This window comes from Uloborus diversus, chromosome 5, assembly GCF_026930045.1.
Source record: "Uloborus diversus isolate 005 chromosome 5, Udiv.v.3.1, whole genome shotgun sequence".
Classification (NCBI taxonomy): Eukaryota; Metazoa; Arthropoda; class Arachnida; order Araneae; family Uloboridae; genus Uloborus; species Uloborus diversus.
The window spans coordinates 184,287,950-184,312,940 of record NC_072735.1 but is presented as its reverse complement, the minus strand read 5'-3'; the positions used below and the strand labels follow the sequence as shown (position 1 = coordinate 184,312,940).

General features: G+C 31.6%; 1 protein-coding gene across 1 annotated transcript in view; it reads left to right on the top strand.

The window, feature by feature from the left end:
- The window catches only part of LOC129221963 (outer mitochondrial transmembrane helix translocase-like), a 37,576-nt gene that overhangs the window by 5,776 nt on the left and 6,809 nt on the right, over window positions 1-24,991 (top strand). The window contains exons 3-7 of the mRNA XM_054856362.1: window positions 3,440-3,617; window positions 4,891-4,959; window positions 5,037-5,125; window positions 5,202-5,244; window positions 19,051-19,247. Coding sequence (XP_054712337.1) covers window positions 3,440-3,617; window positions 4,891-4,959; window positions 5,037-5,125; window positions 5,202-5,244; window positions 19,051-19,247 — 576 coding nt within the window. The remainder of the gene's footprint in view (window positions 1-3,439; window positions 3,618-4,890; window positions 4,960-5,036; window positions 5,126-5,201; window positions 5,245-19,050; window positions 19,248-24,991) is intronic.

The following is a 24,991-nucleotide window of genomic DNA, read 5'->3' as shown; positions in this document are numbered from 1 at the left end:
CATGTAAATATTGTTAAAATTTGTACTCCTCATTCAAAGTTTTTCTTCAAACTAACTTAAAAATATTCACCCGTAGGAAATAAAATGTTTAAATGCATCTGTGCTTGCGTCATTATATATTATTTATTACCCCTAGTTTAGCTTTAGCTTCATAATTAGTAACCATTCATTCATAACATTGAGAATGAACAACCAAAGATGTGTACCCTTTTGAATACTCCCTACAAAACCGGGGGGGGGGGGTATTCCAGTGTCCCGGTTGAACATCTCGGAAATCTGGCAAGCCTAGTTATTAAAGCTCCTCCGATGCTCTGCTCATTTCTCGTAGATATTTTTGTTCAGAGGAACATAATTTGGTAGAGAAACTCGCAGCATCTGTATTTAATGCAAAATAAATACATAAATATTGATGTCATACCTAGTATTCTGTTTTGAAAAAAACCTAGCATTTTAACATTAATTTTACTGTATGTTTGCTTAAAGTTATTTTAAACATGTATACGTCATTTCCATTCATCCATGATCATTACCATCCTTCCACGGTCATTACCGTCCTTGCTACAGAATTGCTTATCCTCAAATTATTAAGGTTCAATTTTTTTAATAAATGTATTTTAAATAGTTAGTTCTATTAGTATTTTGAAAGCATATTTACTTTAAGTTATCAGACTTGATTCGAACGAGTGAAAATGAGTGATGTAATGCATTCAGTATATTAAAAAAAAAAAAAAAAATCTCAAAATTATTTTTAATTTATTAAAAGACTTAAAATGATATATTTGTTTTTATTTTCTGTCAGTATGTTGCTAGTAGGACTTAATTATAAACCTTAAAACCACTAAAAAAGATTTTTTTTGGGGGGGGGGGGAATTTCTACATAGTTTTTTAACATGGGATGGTAATGACACTTTTTGTCCTTTTTACATAATTTTCTGCAAAATAAATGCACATGTTTCATGAACTATTGTAGTTTTGCCAAGATACATATTGTCTTTCTAAAAAATGCAAAATTGCATCCTTTCTGAAAAGTTCAAAAATAAAAAATTCAGGATTGTAAAATTCCACATTGCAGGAGAATGACCCGTATTCGACATTTTAACTTATATATAATAGTTCTATTAAATGTAGCTTTACTTTTCTTTAATTTTTTTTGTGATTGTAATAAGCAGGGCTGCGACTGACTCGGGAATTTTGAGCCTTCCTCTTAGACCGAAATCGGTTTGACTCTGACTCTGTAACATTCGAAAGCTGCAAATTCTTAGACTCCAAGTCTTGAAATTTTAAACCTTTTGACTTAGAACTCCAACTCTTTTATATCCCAGGTTGCTTTTGCTGCCCTGGTGGTAAGTACCTTACGAACAGTTAGATTTGTAAAACAGATTACAGAAATTACAATAAAGTTCGAATTAAATTCAATAAAAATGACTTTTTTGTTACTACTTCGTGTTGTTGATTTGTACAATTTGTTTGTATCTGACAGGTGTAAAAATTTTCAGTCTTTTGACGGAGTTCCATCTTTTTGTAAAATTGTTAAATGAAGTGAGACGGAACAAGATGAAAGTAAAAAAGTAATCAGTGAATGGAGAAAATTTAGACAAATGAGCTTTTTTTATTTAATTAGTATGATTAAAGTAAAGAACTGCAAGTCATTACAAAAATTAATTAGTCTTAATTAAAATGAGAAAATTAAATATAATTTTATTTCAGTGTGTCTAGTTATATTTTCAGTTTTGGAGAACTTTTCATAGAAAATCAGTGTTTAATTTTTTTTTAAGTATGAAGCTCTGTATTCAATTTTTTTTTATTTACTTGAAAATTGAACAATTAAATTTGGGACATGTAATTTTTTAATTTTGAAATTTCAGTCTTGAGAGGTTTTACAACTTTCGCCCATAATGCTTGGTGCGAACACTTTCCAGTTACTTGATTGTACTTGTGCACAATATAATTTAATGTAATGTTTTCCACGAAAAAAGTTTATAAAATTATATGAACAATTAATTAAGTCTCTTTTTTGAGGAAGTAAAAAATTGTAAAAAATATTTTATTTAGTTTATTTAAAAAAAAATCTCAAAATTATTTTTAATTTATTAAAAGAATTAAAATGATATATTTGTTTTCATTTTTTCTGTCCGGCTATTGCTAGTACTTAATTGTAAAAATTAAAAACCACGAGAATAATTTTTTTTTTTTTTTTTGGAATTTCTACATAAGCAACAGTAGAACTGAAAAACAGCAGTTTTTTCAATTATATTGGATTTATTGTTGAGTGATTGTACACTTCATATGCTTCCAATGTGTGTGTGACGATTAAAGAAAGAAAAAAATCATTTGCCATTCCAATTTAATTGTAGTTATTTAGAATTTGGTGTTAATATTTCTTTTGAAGATTTTTTCCTTGTTATCTAAAATTCAGATTTCATGTAATAAACTAGAAATTAAAAGTGTCATTTTCTGCTATCAGTTTTTGAAATTCTTATTTTAACTGTCATTTTTTCCTAAGATTGCTTATCAGAAAATGTGTTAAAGCTTGACCACAGAGAAATTGGGGATGACCTTGAAGGGGAACATCGTTTGTATCCTTTTCCTTTGTAATTGGTAGAATCTGCCAGAATGCGCCAAACAGTAAGAGGCAGGATCTCGCTATTCCTATCTATTACAAAATAAAAACAAACTATTACGAATGATGTTTTTGCTTCAAGGTCATCTGCTTTCTCCTTGTGTTATTGATGGGCATAATCAAGAATTTTTAATAAATAAGATCTCGGGGAATCGAGCACATCTGATAATCGAAATCATTCCAAATGGAGAACTCGAGCAATTGACAATCAAGATCTTTTGAAATTGAGCAATTGATTAATTGAGATCTTTTTAAATCGAGAACTCAAGTTGTGACAATTGAGAGCACGAGCTGTGTCAATCGAAACTCGAGATTTGATAATCAAAAACTCAAAATACAATGAAACCTGTGTAAGTTGACCACCTGCAGTGCACTACTTTAGCGGTCAACTTAAATGGGTGGTCAGCTTACAGAAGTTGATTTATATGATAAGGGCTAATTCTGTGCCTGAAAAAAGCAGTCAACTTAGATAGGTGGTCAACTTTACAGGTTTTACTGTATGATAATCGAGTTCTCGAGTGATCTTGAATAGTCGAGTGATTTGGTGATGAGAATTCTATCACTACTCCGTGCTCGAGCTTTAACATTATTTTACATGCTAAGTTGCAATATGCTTTGACTATCATCTTACTATTCAATTTCCCGTGTCAGTGCTGTTTTTTTTAAAATTATTTATCCCATTCTTTTGGGGATATGCTTGAACTATACTCGACTTTTCTGTTTAATTATTTTTTTTCCAAATAAATGTTTTAAGTTAGCTGTGTATATTTTTATATCGAAATAAACTTCTTGCTTTACATTGTTTCCTTTCCCCTATAGTTAAGTGAATACGAGCTCTCGATTGCTGCTCAGCTGGTTGATCCCGCAACCATTAACATTTCTTGGGTGGATATTGCTGGATTGGAAGATATTATTCAAGAAATCCGGGAAACAGTTATCCTGCCCATACAAAAGCGAGAACTCTTTTCAGGGTCCATGCTCATACAACCTCCCAAAGGTAAACTCATATTGTTGTTTTAGGGCCATTTTACAGAATTTTGTCCAAATGTAGAGTCTGTAACATGACACTTCCTCCTCCTCCCATAACTATTTAAATTACTGTTTGATTAGCACATTGTTTTATTTTGAGTTTATATGTTGGTAGGATTAACTGAGAATAAAAGATTGTGCTAAACTAACAGCAAACTGAATAGTTATGATAAAAAAAAGTGTCATGTTGCGGACTCTACATTTGGACAAAATACTATGAAATAGCCCTTTAGCTGAATTCTGTTTGTCATTAGTTGTGTGTTAAATATGAACTTATTTCCTTTTTAGGCAAGTCACGCTTTATCTGCATCACTTTGATCAGTTTGGCGTATTTCTCCAAGTATACTTTTAGCTTTTATGTTTTTTTTTTTTTTTTGAACTTTAAAAACATTCTTCATACATAGTAGATCAAAAATGTAAGTTGTAAAACCATTGCTTATAAAGAAAATTATTACTGAACAAATAGACTAACCAAATTGATAATGACTCCATAGAGAAAAAACTGCATAGAGATTTGCCAAAAAAAAAAAGACTTGCGAAGCAATCATACATTCCAGTTCAAGACTGACTGGTAATTATCAGTTGTGAAAATCCTAGGAATTTTTTCTTTTTCTGGTGTGGGTGGAGGGGGGGGGGGGACTTTTTGTTCTCGATTTCTAGTATTGGACTAAACTACCAACTGTTTTGCTACTTTTTACACGAATAAATAATTTTTAAATAATTTTTTTATATTCAAATATAATTAAGATAAATGAAAAAAATAAAGAAAAGAAATCAAATATATATATTTTTATAGAGCTGAATACTTATATGATATGCTATTATTATTATTATTATTATTATTATTATTTTCAAAACATGGTTCACACTCTTTAAAAAAAAAAAAAAAACCTTGAAAATTGCTTGAAATAAAAAGTTTCATTTTCAAGTGTTTGAAAACCAGCAATTTCAGGTTTTGATAGTGTAAAATTAGAGCATGAGGAATACAAGAATGTTTTAAATTAAATAAACTAAGCTTTAGCCTCCAGAAAAAAATGCAAAATGAGTTATTAAAAGCAAGAATTTTTTTAAGGATAATGATTTTTTCCATAAGAAATTGTGTGAAAAAAGAAAAAGTCAAGCCTTTTCTATATTAGAAAATGTAAAACTTACTGACCATCATTTTCTCAACCTCATTGAACATAATTTTCCTAATCAGCTTTCAAATGTGAGATTATGTTTAAATACAATTTAATTTTTAGGTGTTCTTCTGCATGGACCTCCAGGTTGTGGGAAGACAATGATAGCTAAAGCTACTGCGAGAGAAGCTGGTAAGGCTATTCACATTGAAACTCCTAAATAAAATTATGACTGAACAAAGATTGATTGCATTATTATATTTTTTTAGGTGCACGCTTCATTAATTTGGAAGTTTCCGCACTGACTGACAAGTGGTATGGTGAAAGTCAAAAGTTAGCTGCTGCAGTTTTCACTTTGGTACGATAAAACATTTGCTCTTTTTGAGATATTTTATGCAAAAATTTGATTGGTAATTGTTTGTTTGGTTCTTTAGGCTATAAAGATACAGCCATGTATTATTTTCATTGATGAAATCGGTGAGTAATTATGCATTGTGCCATTGCTTTGAACTTCTTACTGAGTTTTTTTCTGTGTGTGAGCAAATGATTTGTGCGTAATAATCAAGTTTGAAGGCAAGTTTAAAAAAGAAAAATCAGTATTTGAAAATTTGCTTATAGTGAATTGTATTGAAAACTGCAGTCACATGCTGTTATTTAATGAGTTCTATATATAGTAGTACCTCCTTTAAGGGGCACTTTTTTTGGTCCCAGTCCCTTCGAATAGAGACCTCCATAAATTTACCTCATTAAAGGGACAGTCACAGAGAAATATTTCAAAAAAATTATGTATAAATGTATTAGAAATATCGAATTTGTTGGAACTCAAGGTTCCTTTTTTGTCCTGAAATTAACTAGTAAATGTTTGTTTTGACATGCAAATAAAGAAGTATTCTACAGGGTTCGCACGGGTCATGAAAATCCTGGAAAGTCATGGAAAAAAATAACAGAATTTCAGACCTGGAAAAGTCATGGAAAATTGAAATTTCCATTGAAAGTCATGGAAATTTATTTCAAGTCGTGGAAAAATTTCCTGGACAAAGAGAAAGGAACTGTAACTAAAGGAGCATTAGAAATCTTGAGTGATTTAACATTATAGCACATAAAAGCTATTAAAAGTGGAAAATTGAACGATCCAAAAATCAAATCTGAATTTTAAAATCTCATTACATCCACTTCTGTCGCAGCCGCTTGCCATTTTTTGCGATGTGATTTTACTGCCTGGACATCACTTATTTTGAATTTTCTGTTATTTTCAACACTTCTTATGTTTTATATTCTGTAGTAGCAAAATTTCACGTTCTTAGTTTTGCCACACTCACTCAAAAAAAGCAATTCAAATGCATGCGAGTTCGATTCCATCACTCGTAAGGACTTTGTTATTAAATTTATTAGAGGGTTTATCTTAATTTGTTGAATGTTTTAGAAAATAAAAATCTTAAGTCAGGCGATAGAATACAGAAAAAAGAGGAATTCTAATGCTCAGTAGTGCCCAACATCCGGCACGCAAAACTAATCCATGCGACCCACTGCTACGTTCAATGTCGGGAATGAAATGTGTTCTGGAATTTCTGAACCTCTTAATTTATATGCATTTGAAAATATGCAAATTTGTAAGCAAAACAAATATACTTTTGAATCAGAAGATTGATTCATTACTGAATGGTTTTTTCAAAAACGATCTGGTTTAGAAACATGAAAAAGTAAACTATGTGGCTTTACTTTAAAGAACCAAAATATTGTCAAGTTACGTGAACGATTAAAAGCACTGTTGGCACTAAAAGGTAACTTTTTAAGCAAATTTATTGAAACTTAGTGATGACTCATTCAACCTTTGTCCCATTCAATATGATTCTGCCTGTTTTTTTTTTTTTTTTAATCAGACATTTAAGCATCATATTTGCTTCACTGCATTTTTACTTTACTTAAATTTATATGATGAAGACAAATAAGAATATTTTAGTTAAGTGTGCCCTTATATTTTTTCCATTACGAGTAAGTGCTTCAATGAGGCTGTGGCATTCATATAGACGTTTTGCTAATGCTCATTTCCAAATATTACCAAGTTTGAGATTAAATAGTGCTATTCTCTTTGTGTAACGAGGTTATGAAAATTTTGATTGAAGTCATGAAAAAGTCATGGAATTTTTTCATCCAAATAGAGTATGAACCCTGATTCTAAAATTCTTGCTGAGACACCTACATTCATGATTTTCCGTCCCATCAATTTTTCATATGGGCTTAGCCCCGACAGATAGTGTGCCACCCATGACAAGCTTTCTGTAGAAAACTTGAAATATGATCACATTATTTTTTGCATCATAAATTACATAACATCAAACAAATCCATGTAACACATGAATTCAAAATTGTAATTAATGAAAATCAGTTACAAAACTTTGCTACGACAAAATTTTTGATACAATTTTAACATATTTTTCTCCAGTTTGAATATTTCTAAATTTTATTTTTTTACTAATAATAAAATCTCCCTGTCTGGAGGATGTCTGTAGGATGTCTGGATCTCTGTGACATGCATAGCTCCTAGACCGTTCGGCCGATTTTCATGAAAGTTGGCACAAAGTTAGTTTGTAGCATGGGGGTGTGCACCTCGAAGCGATTTTTTTGAAAATTCGATTTTGTTCTTTTTCTATTTCAATTTTAAAAACAAAATTATCATAGGATGGATGAGTAAATTACGAAATTATCATGACGTGGAGTGGGAGAGCGAATGAGCATAGCCAATTGGCGAGAAATTCGTCTTCTATTATTTGTAAATATACAGGCGAACCGAATGACCTTTTAATTTTCAACTACGGGCAAAGCCGTGCCAGTACCACTAGTAGTATATATTTTTGTGAAACATTTTCAATAATTAATCTCAAATGTTATTCCTTTATGTTTATTATGAAATTATACTGAGTTAATGCAACATGCATAAATTCATCCACCTCCGAAAAAGGAACACCGATATAAAAGAAATAAGTGGTCTGGTCCCCTTAGTGTCCCTTATTGAGAGGGTCTACTGTTTTCTATTCTTTGGAAATATTTGTTAAAAAATTGTCTATGAATCTCTCACTGTTCCATGTCATAAAGTTGTCCTGATTAAAGAATATTTTAGGATATAAATGTCCTTTGCAATGTTTTGCCCATTAGTTCTCTGGAGTACACGTAAAAAGAAAAAGGGAGATAAAACTTTTTAAGCTTGAGTTCTGCTTTTATCCTGTCATATATCACATTCTGGAAATGTATGATCTTTTGTAAATTTTGTCTTATTTCTCACTCTTCAAATAAATATATTCATTATTTTTAAAGATTCAGTGGTTTCTTTCGTGGAGGGGATAATGTTATTAATCATCCCTTATTTCATTGTCTAGACTTGATTTAATTATTTATGGTTAGCGATGTTTAAGGTTGAGGTCTTGGGATTACCTGATTAGAATTCAGCTTTTCATTTTCTTGCTATTCTATGTCGAATTCATTTCTTGTGTGCTTGTGATATTCAACAACCCACTTTCTTCATAACAATTTGAAGTGTGGGTAAAATGAGAACAACGTGTATAAAGTACAAATAAAGTAATAGAATAGAGTTAAAAACTCGGCAAACAGCTGTTTTGGTGCTGTTAAATGCAAGCTCCTTCATCAGTGCAAAAAAGAAAAGAACTAAAAGTCCATGCAGTGTAGACCGAATGACAAACAGGGTTCGTACGGGTCATGGAAATCCTGGAAAGTCATGGGGAAAAAATAAGCGAATTTCAGACCTGGAAAAGTCATGGAAAATTGAAATTACCATTGAAAGTCACGGAAATTTATTTCAGGTCATGGAAAAATGTCCTGGACCGAGATAAAGTAACAGTAACTAAAAGAGCATTAGAAATCTTGAGTGATTTAACAGTGTAGCACATAAAAGCTATTAAAAGTGGCAAATTGAAAGTTCCCAAAATCAAATTTTGAAAAATCATTGTATCGACTTCTGTCGCAGCCGCTTGCCTATCTTGCAATGTGATTTTACTATTTGGACATCTCTTCTTTTGAATTGCTGTTATTTTCAGCACTTCTTATGTTTTATATTTTGTAGTAGCGAACTTGCATGTTCTTGGTTTTGCCACGCCCACTCAAAAAAAAAAGCAATTAAATTGCATTTGAGTTCGATTCCACCACTCGTAAGAGCTTTGTTATTAAATTTATCACAGTTTATCTTGCTGTGGCATTCTTGTAGACGTTTTGCTAAAGCTCTTTTCCAAAAATGAGCAAGTTTGAGATTAAATAGTGCTATTCTCTTCGTTATTAATATTGAAGTCATGAAAAAGTCTTGGAAAAGTCATGGAATTTTTTCATCCAAATAGAGTATGAACCCTGGACAAATGAACAAAAATGAAAGGAAGCAAAGTAAATAGACAAGGAAACCAGAAACACATGCGTCACAAAACAACAACGACACCTATAGTGCAGAAAATCGTCACAAACAGAAAAAAGTTTTTAAAGATAAGATTTCCAAACACTGGGAAAAGGGGGAGTACTCGACAAATCATTAACTATTGAAGCAGAATTTTTCCAAATGTAATAGGATTCCCAAAAATCTAAATCATAAATCGAAGAACACTCATGAATAACCTTGGCAGAAGAAAAATCGAAAATATGATTGAAAGATCAACAGTGTTGTGCAATCGAGGAACGTTTTAAATCTTGCTTCTTGACATAATTTTCATGTTCCTTTAAAAACTTTTTCTGTTTGTGACGTTTTTCCGCACTATAGGTGTCGTAGCTGTTCTGTGACGCATGTGTTTCCAGTTTCCAGTCTATTTACTTTGCTTCCTTCCATTTTTGTTCATTTGTCCTTCGGTCTACATTGTGTGGAGTTTTAGTTCTTCTCTTTTATGCACTGAAGAAGGGGCTTGCATTTAACAGCCCTGAAACAACTGTTTACTGAGTTTTTAACTCTATTACTTTATTTGTACTTAATACACGTTGTTCTCGTTTTACTCATTCCATAGTACAAAGTTTTCGACTGCTTTTTTTACAATTTGAAGTGTATTTTCTTGCTCTCTTATACAGTGGATGTAAGAAGAGCTGATAGCAAGTTTATCCCCTTTTTTGTTTTCCTTTCATATTCCATTTAAGAATCTAGTTTTGATAGTTAACTGCAAAGATTGCCTAATCTTAAGGTGGAACCACGCTTCTACAATGGACAATAAAAATATCTCGCATTTTGTAACTTTTAATGCATAAATGCAGGCGGTTGCACATTAATCAATCAAGAAATGGAAGAATCTTGCATTTCTGCCAGTGCATTTGTCTAAATTGTAAAGAAGGTTTAAAAAAAAAATTTCTCTAGTCTCCAAACCCTTTTGCTTTCGTTATATTCAGTAAAGTCGCTCTTAACTGTCTAGGGTTTCTTGGATATTTCCTATTTTTAACTACTTGACTTCTATGTATCTATCAATTTATATATATATATATATATATATATATATATATATATATATATATATATATATATATATATATATATATATATATATATATGTTACCTCATGCCACTGCCTTTTGAAGCTTACGTTAAGTCAAGGTGGCTTCTGACATTTTAACTCTCAGTTTTCGTGTTTCTCGATGTTTTCTTTGCTTCTGTTTCGATGAGTCTTATCCTCTTTCTCATCATAGTCCTAGTTGATTTTAATTCCTTTTAAAATGTATACTTTTCAAGTTAACATTATTAAGCACAAAATTGATCTAAAATAACTAATAAATGCATTTTATTGTTTAGTAGCCATTTTATGTCCCTGATTTCAAATGAAAAATACATAATTAAAAATTTTGGAGTGTAAGAAAGTTCTTAAATTAGACCTACATTTGCACATAAAATAATTAATAAATGAAAAATTAATATCTATAATCTGAAGTAATACTTGTTACTGCATATTTTTTGTTGAAAGTAAAAAATCACTTTTATAACTATAATTTTTCAGTCTTAATATGCATAATTAAAAAAATAGCAATGACCATCAAAAATGTTGGAAGTTGAACTAGTAACCCATTGAATTAGTAACCATTTTACATTAACTAAATATGTACTGTGGATATGCATGTGTGGGTGTTTATATAACTATGTTTATTATTATTTGTATTTATTTGAATATGAACACATAAATGAAACATATAAAATTTATTAGGTTAAAGTTGTGTTTAGCATTTGTAGAAGCTTTTTCTTCATTGAGGTTTATAATCTCACAGCAGGGTTGGAACAGTTTGGTAAAAAACTTGTATAAAGTTATAAATAGTATTAACACAAAGGGGGAGGCAAAAATGTCTATCAGAACATGGTTGTCAATCTTAAAACACAATAAAACCACGATTGAAACAAGTTTTATTTTGTTCCTTCTATTTGTTATTTTTTACTTGAATACAGTGAAGCACCGTTTATACTTTTATATGTTTTTTTTTTCAACTATACGTTTTATAAATTGGTCCCTGCAGAGTCGAATACACATTAACAGACCCCGAAGAGTTCCTATTTTTTCCTACTTTTTAGAGCTCTCTCCTTATTTTCCTACTTTTTCCTTTTTTTTCCTACTTTTTCTTTCTTTAGCACTTCTAATTGTGCATTGATACTTCTTTTTACAATGCTGCACCAATAATTTTCTACATGTTTCAATTTTGAAAAGCAAAAGAAGCAAGCAGATCCCGAGCTTTTCATTGACTGTCTACATTAATTTCTGGAAGGAACGCCTCGGTGGCGGCGTTTGCGTGTTTAAAGTTAAATCTTCGTAAGTGACTATTTTGCCGTTGCGGCATTTATGATCGCCTTTTTTTTTATCGCCCCGACTTCAGTCTTACTGTATTAACGAAACTAAAAAAAAAATAGATACTAGCACATTCTGATGCAATTGTATATTATTTACCCGTCAATTCGAAGCTTTAATTAAACGGCCAACTGTTTAAAAAATGCGGGAAAAAACGAATTTCCTATTCGCCAATTTTTTGTATGATTACAAGTGAAATGGAGCTCTACTTAAACAGAAATGCAATGTAAAACCTTAAAACAGGGTTCGTACGGGTCATGGAAATCCTGGAAAGTCATGGAAAAAAAATAACAGAATTTCAGACCTGGAAAAGTCATGGAAAATTGAAATTTTCATTGAAAGTCATGGAAATTTATTTCAAGTCATGGAAAAATGTCTTGGACATAGAGAAAGGAACAGTAGCTAAAAGAGCATTAGAAATCTTGAGTGATTTAACAGTATAGCACATAAAAGCTATTGAAAGTGGAAAATTGAACGTTCCAAAAATCAAATCTGAATTTTGAAATCTCATTGCATCCACTTCTGTCGCAGCCGCTTGCCATTTTTTGCGATGTGATTTTATTGCCTGGACTTATTTTGAATTTTCTGTTATTTTCAACACTTCTTATGTTTCATATTCTGTAGTAGCAAAATTTCACGTTCTTAGTTTTGCCATGCCCACTCAAAAAAAAAAAAAAAGCAATTCAATTGCATGCAAGTTCGATTCCATCACTCGTAAGGACTTTATTATTAAATTTATCTGAGTTTATCTTAATTTGTTGAATGTTTTAGAAAAGAAAGATCTTAAGTCAGACGATAGAATACAGAAATAGAGGAATTTTAATGCTCTAAAACAGTAGTTCCCAATCCCAACATACGGCACGCAAAACTAATCCATGCGACCCACTACTACGTTCAATGTCAAGAATTAAACATGTTCTGGAATTTCTGAACCTATTAATTTATATGCATTTGAAAATATGCAAATTTGTAAACAAAACAAATATACTTTTGAATCAGAAGATTGATTCATTACTGAATGTTTTTTTCAAAAAAGATCTGGTTTAAAAACATAAAAAGAACTAAACTATGTGGCTTTACTTTAAAGAACCAAAATACTGGCAAGTTACGTGGATGATTAAAGGCACTGTTGACACTAAATGGTAACTTTTGAAGCAAATTTATTGAAACTTAGTGATGACCTTTGTCCCATTCAGTATCATTCTGCCTGTTTTTTAAAAAAATATCAGACATTTAAGCATCATCATATTTGTTTCACTGCCTTTTTACTTTAGGAAAATTTATATGATGAAGACAAATAAGAATAGTTTAGTTTTTTAAGTGTGCACTTATATTTTTTCCATTACGAGTAAGTGCTTAGTGAGGCTGTGGCATTCATATACTAGACGTTTTGCTAATGCTCATTTCAAAATATTACCAAGTTTGAGATTAAATAGTGCTATTCTCTTCATGTAACGAGTCATGAAAATTTTCATTGAAGTCATGAAAAAGTCTTGGAAAAGTCATGGAATTTTTTCATCCAAATAGAGTATGAACCCTGTTAAAAGGAACATATGGAAGCAAAAAATGAAAATCTTGTACTCTGTACATACTTTATTGATGTTAGTACAACATAAAAGCGACAGATAACAGAAATTCTCAAAAACGGACCACTTCAAAAATAATCGCGTAAACTAACTTTTTTTCGTACATAAATATGATTATTGTTCATTCTAAATCGTAAACATGATTATAAAATTTATAAAATTTCATTTTCTTCCCTTGCAAAGAGTGTATTTGTAAAAATAAAAAAAAAGACGGCAAAACCTGGATGGGCAAAACGTTCCCGATTTTTGGAGATAAATCGGAAATCAATTTAAATGCGATATTTTGTATTTATTTTTTCACATTTTTAAAAGTTGGGGGACAGAGCCACAAACTAATATTTATTTATTTTCTTTTCAATGGGTGTTTTCTACTCTGATATATCATCAATATCGGGGAGTTGCTCATCATTTTTATGTGCTGTGTTTATGGCAATGCGAGATTTCTGAGCATTTAAATTGTTTTTGACAGACTCTTACAATTTTCGGGGTGCGGCAATTATACCGATGCGGCGTATCGACTGTAAGTTATTGTACTTAGTGCGCCTGATCAAAGGGAGAGGGGAGAAAGAGATATATGCAGGCATTTGATGCCAGGTGCCCCCCCCCCCACTCTCAATTTCATGAACAATTTCCAAATGAATATTTTTGTTGTATGGTGAGGATTGAGATAAACTACATCCCTTCCCTTTTATGCACAGAGAAACATTAGTAACTGATCTTTGTCTTTGATAAAAATGTTATGTTTACCATGCATGGATGTTTCTTTTTTTTTTTCGTGACAAAAATTTTGGAACAAGAAGGAGGTAAAAATCATCAAACCATTAAAACAATATTCGTTTTTATTGCTTGATTAAAATTAGAACTGGCCTGTTACTTTGATCCCCCCCCCCCCGGAGGTGGCTAGCGAAGGATATATACTGAATGCAAGTTTTATCTGAAAGCAACAAAAACAGCACAAACTTGTATAGTCAAGCATTAATTTTCCAAAGCCAGGGAGGGGAGAAATTGACCCCCCATAAATGACGTGCCTGAAACAAAAATATATGTTGAATTCTAAAAATACATAACATAGTACAAACCCTTTAGTTGACTTATTTCGTTATTTATTTAGTTTAATTATTTTATTATAAATTTTATGTCATATTTAAGAACACATTTATTTTAAGATAAATAAATACCTTTGTGCTGAACAGTAAAGTAAGAAAAACAACGTTAAAAAACCCCACAAATTTGCCAATTACAGCAGACGCGTGTTTCAGCGTTACAGGGAACGCCTTTTTCAATTCAAAAAGGAATGAGCGTTTGTCGGATGTCTTTTCGCCCATAAGCTCATTACTTTTTGCATTGAAAAAGGCGTTCCTTGTAACGCCGAAACACGTGTCTGCTGTAATTGGCAAATTTGTGCTTTTTTTAACGTTGTTTTTTTTACTTTACATTTACTTTAGTTCTGCATTTTCTGTCGTTTTCCTTTTTTTTTCAAATTCAAACATCTGATTATTTTTTACTAAAACTAATTTTATGTTTGCTTTTTGTATCATAGTTTATGACAGCAGGAGCTGATGCTAGTATTTTCAAATGATAAATGGATGCTCTCGAAAGAATGTTTTCATTTTTGACTAAACAAATCTTTGACAAAAATAGTTGTATTGTACCAAAATATGGGTTTTATTATTATTATTATTGTTTTTTTTTTTTTTTTTTTTTTTTTTTTGAGCAATCACGATTGCTCATTGTTCTCATTTGACTGTTTTGAATTCCTATGATTTTATTTTCCCGCCAGCACCCTCTGCCAGCACCACCGTCGCATCAACCGGCCTCATGATGCTGCTCCTCTTGTGAAAACCGTCTCCAGGTTGCGTCCATATCCTACACACACACATACACACACACTCATGCCTGCGCACAGACACAAACACACACTCCTACACACACAGACACAAACACATATGCCTACATACACACACACATATGCGCGCACACACACAGCACTGCATACACATGCATACATACATACACATGCACACACGCACCCACACATATGCGCCTACACTGTGAGCATTATGTGTAGTGAAATTTAGACTTACTACACCGCTAGTAGAAGTGAATTTGCAAAGAAAATGTCCACAGCCTGAAGTTGGAGAAAAAGAAAAACACGTGAAGCATTTTTCCTCATGGAAAATCTGTATTTATTATCCTGAAAGGATTCCTAAAGTTGACGAACAACATCTTCATTGATATTTAAAAAACATTTAGAAAAATAGACAAAGATTAGCCGCTATTTTACAACGAAACATTCAGTTTACGAACATGCTGATTCCAAGGAATATAAGGCATTAACGTAACATACAAAAATAGGCCTAAAGGCGTTTTATGACTTTAAAATTGACATCACGTTGTATAACGCCCTGCCAGGAGTAAAGAGCACTGGCAGACATCACGAAATCACGTACAACACATTTTGCGGCTATGTGAGGTGAGAGAGAGAGAGAGAGCGAAAAAAGATCGCTCGAAGTATTTAAAGGTCTTCACATGGCTTTCAAATTAAGAATATGCAAAACACAAGATGTGTTGCCAATGCATGAAAGTTAAAGATATGTTGCCAATCAAAAAGTAACTCAATCTAAAAATAATTCTCACGGTTATAAGATACAATGAACTGGTGACTCGGTTCACCCAAAAGTTCATTCTCTTTACTGAGTCATTGCAACCGATCGCACACATGACGTCACAACGTGATGCAATGTTTACATCGAAAAGGGATTGATTCTGCATGATGCAAAAACGTATTTTTAATGGTTTTTTTTTTTTTTTCAAATTAAGTGATTCTTTCACTTTTTGTGAAAGTTTAAATTAAAAATCTAACAAACACACACGCGCATTCACACACACACACAGGCTCGTGATTGCAGAAAACATAATTTGAATTCAAGATGCCAAAAATTGAAATTAATATTTTTTTGAGATCGCTATATTGCATTTTATTCTTTCACACTTAAACATTTTATTACTGTATTGGTGAAGGTGTTTCTTTGTTTAGATTTTATTTTCATATTGTTGTAATTAATATCTTTGTTTTCACCAGTTTATTTTTCATACCAATGATTGTCAGTCGTCTTGACGTGTGTATAGTCCTATCTCTTCCTATTTTTTCCTAGTTTTTAAGTGATTTTTTTCCTATTTTTCCTACTTTTTAAATTTTTGATTCCTTATTTTCTACTTTTTCCCCTCAAAAAACCACTTTGGGGTCTGCATTAACCAACACCTATTATACGTTTTTTCATTTGTACGCTTTTTTCATACAGTCCCTTCAAAAACGTAAAAACAGTGCTTCTCTGTATATTTGATTTGAAATGCTGTCTAATGTTTGTATGCTCTCTGTGGAAACTGTGTCTGGTTGTATGCTGCTGCTTGTTTGAATGCTCTCTAATTTGATTTGCTGTTATATTTGATTTGAAAGTATTATAATATTCCAATTTAAAGTAATTCCACAAAACATCAACATTTTTACATTTTGCCATATTAATAAATTAAAATTTTGGTCTGTATTTATTTAATTTCTTGATAATCAATGATTAGTTTCTTTCATATACAAAAAAAAAAAAAAAAGAAGTGATAAAATATATCTGCTAATAATTAAATAAATATTTAAAAAAAAAAATGGAGTGGCTTGCAACTTTGAGTAGGTTCTCAAGTTAAACAAAAAATGGTGTATTATTTTTTGCATTTTGATCAATTTTGATCATTGAAAAAAAAAAATGTTTTAGAAACATGCCAACTTAGAACAGTTTTTGTTGATTATTATAAGTGATGCTTGAGATTTTAATCTGTTTACATTTTGTTAACATATCATTTATTTTGAAAATTGAGTTGTTTTGGCGTACCTCACCTCAAATTTGTTAATTTAAAATTTTATTTATTTTTTTAACATTGATTTTAGTTAATATGAAATAAGTAGTAGTTACTTAGTTTTGAGAAAATATTAAAACTGAAATAAATTTATCTTATTGTTTAATTTTTTATTTGTTTTTGAAATAAAATGTTTTTGAAGTTAAAAAGAGTTTTCACACAATTTTAATATTTGCTGTAGTTCAAAAAGAAGTGATTATATACTACTTTTAGATCAGAATTGAAAATTTAAGAAACTGATGTAAGGATTAAAATTTTACAAGGAAACCTCCTTTTAACTCAAAACTTCCGAGCAAGGCTCACATAAATCTAATGATATAAATAAGAAAATTCATTAATTCGTGCAGCAGAAGTTTTAACCTACAATGTTAAATTTAATTATGGAAATGTACTGCCTACAAATGGAGTAATGACACAATGTTATTCTAGTTGCGTTTTTTTACTTGTTATTGTTTATTTAATTATTCTTATTTTTTGAAAGTTACTTTTTCTGTAGCTTTATATTATTCTTAGTTAAACAAAATATTATTATTAGTTGCTCAAGAGTCTTGATAACTCAAAGACTTATAACTCAAATATCCCTTTATCTTTAAGTTTTTGTTGGCTCCCAAACTCTTGAGAAGAATGAAAACTTCCCATAACTTGAATGGTTTAACTGGTCCCTTGGGACTTGGAGTTATCAAGAGTTGACAGTATTGTAAAATGAATATTTCTAGACTGACTTTACTTCAGTTGTAAAAAATTTTTTTTTTACAACTGAAACTTTTTTTTTTTTAAAATGGGAGTCTGATCTATGTTTATAAATTACATAGCTCATGAAATTGTACTACTGTATGCCATGTTAATACAGGGTGGCGACAGATCAGGGAGATCAGGGAAAAGTCAGGGAACTTGATTGATCAGGGAAAAATCAGGGATATATCAGGGAATTTCGAAAAAATAATAAAAATTCAGGGAAAATTGATCAAATGAAGAATTTTTTTTTTTTTTTGCTTTGCAAAATTAAATACCCTTTTTTCCTATGCATTTTACGCCAATTATTTGTTAAAAGAAAGTAAAATTAGTGAGGTGCGATTATACACTGACACATGTTTGTGCACTTTTTTCCCTTAAGGTCAAAGTATTGAATCTTAAGTTATTAAACACAGGATGAACTTCCTAAGCTTCTGTGTCTGTAAAGTTGTTTATTTTACGTAGTTTGAATTTTTCTGCCAGGCGTTCTATGCTACATAAAATAAACAACCCTACAGGCAAAGAGGAAGCCGCCATTAAAGACTTTGCTCTATTGCTTTTACTCATTGTCTTGAAGTAGCTAGCGTACTGTAATCACGATTTCAAGAAAAAATCTTTTTTTTTTTAAATTGATACTGCTAAGACCTTAAAAGGTATTTTTCTTAGTGTTTTGGATTTAATTACTAAAATTGAATGTTAAATGAAAATCAACTTTGTTTTTGCCATCTAATTATTCGCTGTCGCTGTAGACTAAATGATGGTTTTATTTTTTATTTATTTTTTTTTTAATTTTAAAATACTTTTATTTTAAAACCACGTTATATACTATGAAATTATGCTGCTTGAAAATTTATTTCAAAATTATTTCCAAGTAAACATTTTTAGTTTTATCATGATTAGATATGTCTTTAAGAGTGGTTTCTTAGAATTCTTATGTTAACAGGTTACTGGAAGTAAAGTATTTGTTTTAGATTTCCTATAATATTTCTTCGTAGATAATTTAATATACTATTTTTACTGAAAAAAAGAAGCTTATTTAAAAATATTTTTTTTTTAATTAACAGCTTAAAATGTTTTAAACACTGCATTTTATTTAATATGCAATGGTTATCAGGTAGGGTAAAGGAAGAAAACCATTATCCATAATAACCTAAATCAGGGAAATTCAGTGAACTTAATCAGGGAAATCAGGGAAAAGTCAGGGAACTTTTTTTCGCCGTTCCTGTCGCCACCCTGTAATATTTATTGATTTTCCTTTTCAGATTCCTTTCTGAGGTCGAGGGATTCGTTTGACCATGAGGCGACTGCCATGATGAAAGCTCAGTTCATGAGCCTGTGGGATGGCCTCATCACTGACCCCGAGTGCCAAGTGATAGTAATGGGGGCCACTAACCGGCCACAGGATGTAGACAGGGCGATTCTCAGGAGAATGCCTGCCATGTTCCACATTGGATTACCAGTGAGTTGAATTTTACTCACAATTAGCAGTAAAGCATCAGCTAGCTTTTGAAATTCTGCAAAACATCTTCAACCTCTCACAATCCTTGGGTAAGGCCCCTATATATACGAGCCGACGCTTCAGCTTAAGATTAGCCATTTTGGATCGGAGCGTGTGTTTGAGTGGTTGTCATTTTTAGCGAGTTAACGCGTTTGGTGATTGTTCACTGAGAAATTTTTAGCGGCACGTGAATTGTTTATTCAGGGCTCCCAAATGGTCCGCTTTTCCCGCCAAAGTCCGTTTTTTAGGGTAAAGTCTGCTTTAGAACTGCTTTTTAACATTTTGGTCCGTTTAGTCCGCTTTTATATTGTTTTTACTCAAAAATCAGATTTTAAAAATTTTCATTACATTAAAAGATACTGTGTGTTGACGTTTGTTATGCTCGAATACGCGGCGCCGTTTTTCTATTGAACCTGACTTTCTGGTATTATTTCGCTTCAGATTGACGTCATTACTCCTTCAACCGCTGTAACATGGAAATCTAGCAAATGGAGAGGTTTGGGGGAGGAGTTTATGACATCAAATCAAAGCATTTTGCTACCAATATTTCTCACGAGTTCGTACGCCGTTGAAAAAATCAAGAATGTTTCATCAGTGCAATTTTCTTAACTTGTGTTCGATAGGGTCTGGTGGGGTAAAGTGGTCATAATATCGTAGGTTTTCAACTTTGGTGGATAATAAATACAACAAATTATTTAAACACTTCAACTTTTTTTGTTGTTATTTTACATTGCATTATTAAAGAACACAGTACATTGTAGTTTAGAAAAAAAATATTGATTTAATTATTTTTATAACATTTTCTTTTCCCTTTGTATTTATGACCACTTTACCCCATGGGGTGGGGGAAAGTGGTCATAGCATGGGGTAAAGTGGTCATAGTTAAAAACAGATGCAAAACCATTATAAACAACCCTAATATTTGTATATTTCTGTTATTTTTATAATTATAAGTATATGCACAAGCATATGTGTGTATACACGAATATATACGTGTCGTGTAAACATCAGTAAACATGTTCATATATGAGTAGATACATGTATGCACGTGTCTACTCAAGTATATACGTGTATACACGAGTATATAAGCATGTATACGTAATTACCTAAAGGAGTGTTGACGTATCTACACGAGTATATATGTGTCATGTTTATATACGTGTCACGTGTATATACACGTACAAACGAACGTCATATGCATGTATGCACTTGTATCTCGAGTATACACGTGCATACCTGAATATATACGTGTATAGTATACGTATATACGCATATATGTGCAGGTGTACATGTGGGAACATACACAAGTGTACATAAATGTATATACGGGTATACACGAGTTAATTCGTGGATGTATCCAGTGCGTGTTTGTACGTATCTACTCACGTAGATACATGTATATATGGAAGCACGAGTATATACGTATGTATACGTGTAAACACAATTATATACCTGAAAAGACGTATATACGTTCATTTACGTGTATACATCAGTACATATATGTATACACGAGTATATACGCTTATATACATGTATGCCTACAGAGTGAATTCAAGATCTGGAGCAAAAATCTAAGGGGTGTGAGAGGGGAAGATGAAATGCAAAGAATAATAAGGAGCGTATGGTCGCTGACGCGCTACATGCACCCAAAGCCAGAAACTGATGGATGCAAAACAGGTCACAAATTTTTTACACAAAGATGATTTTACTCAAAATTTTAGTTTTTAAGAAATATTTAGAGCACTTGTTAAAAGTTACGGCCCGTAGTAGTTCTAATACATGCATCGCAACAAAGGCGCAGAGACGTTATGAAAGTTTTTCAAAAGTCTCGTTATTAAAACATAGAGGTCTTTGTGATTACGACGCCTGTATTACAGCTGCAGGCCGCAAATTTCTTCAATCGCTTTAAAACTTTCTTACGACCTAAAATATTGTGTAAAATTGTCTTAGTGTAACAGATTTGTGACCTGTTTTGTATCCATCAGTCTTTGGCTTTGCGTGCATGTAGTGCGTCAGCGTTGTGTTTGTGACCATATATTTCTTATGTGATTCTTTTTTCTTATCGTCCCCTCTAACACCTTTTAAAAATTTTCCCAAGAGTTTAAATTCACCCTGTATACTTGTATATCGTATGCTTCTATGTAAGTGTCTACTCGAGTACGTACGTGTATATACGTGTCTACCTGAGTATATAAGTGTTCGTATACATACGAGTAAAAGCAAGTATATGCGTGTATAGTCAAATGTATATCTGCATAGATAAAAAATACCCATATCGCAGATACCCGTATACGTATTTATCAATGCATTTATGTGAATACATTTATATACGCGCCTACACGAGTATATGCGTTTGCATACGTATATACTCGTTTATTTAACCCTACTTACTCTAAAAACAATACATATTAAGTGAAATTAATATTTAATTTATATCTGCCTTATACGTAACTATTAAGTGACATTAGAAGAGCAATATTCGTTAAGCCTAATATTATGACCACTTTACCCCATCTTACTGAAATTGTTCTAAAAAATGATCTAAAATATATTCAGCTAACTGCTAATGAGTAAGCGATCTTAAGACATGTAGGAAGCTTCCTGTGCCGTCAATCTGTTCATAATTCTAACAAACAAAATTTCCCAAAGAAGTTAAAAGAGGTGTTTAGATTTTTAAAATTTTCATATTTACACAAAATATTTTTTTTAACCAAATAAAATTTTGCCAGTTTTGAAATTTTGTATTCAAAATGTAGTTTCTAACTCACCGAACCTAAAATAAAATTTTCACATTTATTCGAACATTTATTGCCAAGCTACAGTCATTTATTTGACATATGACCACTTTACCCCATTGACCACTTTCCCCCACCAGACCCTATATAACATCGCGAAAAATTACTTCCCTTTGTTTGCGAGTTCAATCTTTTTGCATCTTGTTAATATTTTGATGTTTTTGACAATCAGAAGTTATTTTAACATTCATTAACTTAGATTAGCTTATTTTATCTTTAATTACAATAGATAATAAACTACTTTTTTTTTCGGAACCATGGTGACATCAAACTTTCTTGGACTTCGCCGAAAATTGCTTGCTGGGTTTTGAGATTTCAATCTCTTTGCATCTTGTAAACATTTTAAAATTTTGGCAATCGGAAGTTATTTTACCATAACACCTCCTTAGATTAGCTTATTTTTCGGTTAATTTTGATAGACAATTAACTTTTTCATTTTTGGAACCACAGCAACATTGAACTTTCTCGCACTTAGCGGATAGTGCTTATCGTGTTTGAGATTTCAATCTTTTTGCATCTTGTAAATAATTTGATATTTTTGTCAATCAGAAGTTATTTTGACACACTTCAGCATAGATAAGCTTTTTTTTTTAAATTTTAATAGATAATAAACTACTTTTTATTCAAAACCATGGCAACATTGAATTTACTCGCACTTCGCGGAAAATTGCTTATCGTGTTTGAGATTTCAATCTTTTTGCATCTAGTTAATGTTTTGATATTTTTTGCAATCGGAAGTTATTTTGACATACACCACCATAGATTAGCTTATTTTTTGTTTAATTTTAATAGATAATAAACTTATTTTTGGAACCATAGCAGCATTGCACATTATTTTAACATTTTTGAAAATTGGAAACTGTTTTGACATGTGCTACCTCAAATTATACTATTTAATTTTATTTTTAAAAACTAAAACTTTGTATCCTTTTTTTTTAAATACTCAAAATGAGTATTTTTAATTTGAAAATATAGCTCTATGAATTTGAACTTACACATTTATTTATTACATTAAATTATCCAGTAAAAGCAGGTTCAAATTTACACTCAGTGTATTTATCGCTTAAGTAGTGTTTGTATATTTTTGGGTGTGGTGACTTTAATAAAAAATTTTCTCTCACTAATTTCTATATATACTTAAAGACAGCTACAATATTTTTTGGTGGCCGAACAACCAATACTTACATATGAAGAAATGATTTGGATACTTAGCATACTAATAAATGATATGGTAAATCTCTAATATTTTTCAACTTAGTCAGTAGCGTAGACAGAAATTACCTCCTGCTTTGGTGTTTGGTCATGAAAATTCTGATATATATATATATATATAAACTTACCATATTTAGGCTGGAAATATGTGTAAAAACCAAGGGCTGTGGGGGGGGGGACCTTCTGGCCTCTAAACTATATCTTCTTGTCTTGCTGTACCTTATATCAAAATGAATTTATCTTTAAACTGGTTATGTGAAAATTTTTGTGAACTACTATGTGCCAAGGTGTTTACTGTAAGGTGGTTACTGTAGGTGTAACTGTATCTAAAAGGTCTTTATTAAGTATGCACTGATGATCCGTCACTTAGGTGATTATTTTTAATTAGCCAGTTTTTACCTGTTAATTAGTAGAAAATTTATTTTACAATTAAAGTTACTCTGTAAGATGTTCAGTTACATGCTTGCTTGTGACCCCCCCCCCCCCTCCAAATGTTTGTGTAAATAATATAATTCAATGGATAAAAAGTTCAGTTGTACAGAAGGTGATAAGGATTTATCATTAAAAATCATTATTCAGGGTGGCGACAGATCAGGGAGATCAGGGAAAAGTCAGGGAACTTTATTAATCAGGGAAAAGTCAGGGAAATATCAGGGAATTTTCAAAAAATAACAAAAAAATCAGGGAAAATTGATTTTGTGAAGAATTTTTTTTTTTAAATTTTCTATAATCTTTCCATGTAGAAAAATTTAATATACTGTTTTGTAAAGGTTTTTTTCCTAAAAAAATAACTTGATAGTTTTTTTTTAAACCATTTTATTAAAAAAGCAGCAACTTTTTAAAATATATCTTTATTTTAACAACTTTACACAACTTAAAACGTTTAAAATACTGCATTTTATACAAACATACAATGGATTTCAAGTAGAGCAAAGAAAGAAAACCATTATCATTGGTAACGTAAATTAGGGAAATTTGGTGAACTTAATCAGGGAAATCAGGGAAAAGTCAGGGAACTTTTTTTCACCGTTCTTGTCGCCACCCTGTTATTATGGTTAATTAACGAATTATCTTCACGTATTTAGTGCCAGGCAGCTAATTTGCCTTTTGGTGCTTCCCTGGGTTTAACTATGAATGGTCCTCCCAAGGTCCTCTTTTTAATCCTAACTGGTCCTCTTTTACCCTTTTCTATGGCTAAAATGTGTTGGGAGCCCTGTTTATTGAATAATATGTTATTTACGGCAAATTTGGCAAAACACGGAACTTTGCTGTGGTAACCCTAGCATCGCAACAATGAAAAATCCGATCTGAAATGGCTAAACTTAAGCTGATGCGTCTGCCTATTTATATAGCGGCTCTATCCTTGGGTAACTCAATTGGGTATCTTTCTTAAAGTCAAAATTATCATTCGCCTCTCGCATGCCCGGAGCTATAAATTTTGGGCCCATGCAACAAAATAGTCCCTACCCCTTCCTTCCTCCATAAAGAAAAAAGTTAAACAGTAGAAGCTTTGCTTCAAAAAAAAAAAACTTTTTTTTGAACAATCACGACTTGCTTAATTGTCCTCATTCGACCATTTTAATCTACCGTCCATCGATTTTATTTTTGCCCCTGCCTCTCTTTGCAGCACCACTAACGAGCTTCTGTGCATGGTGTCCACATCCTACACACCTGCATGCACATGCACGCATACACACA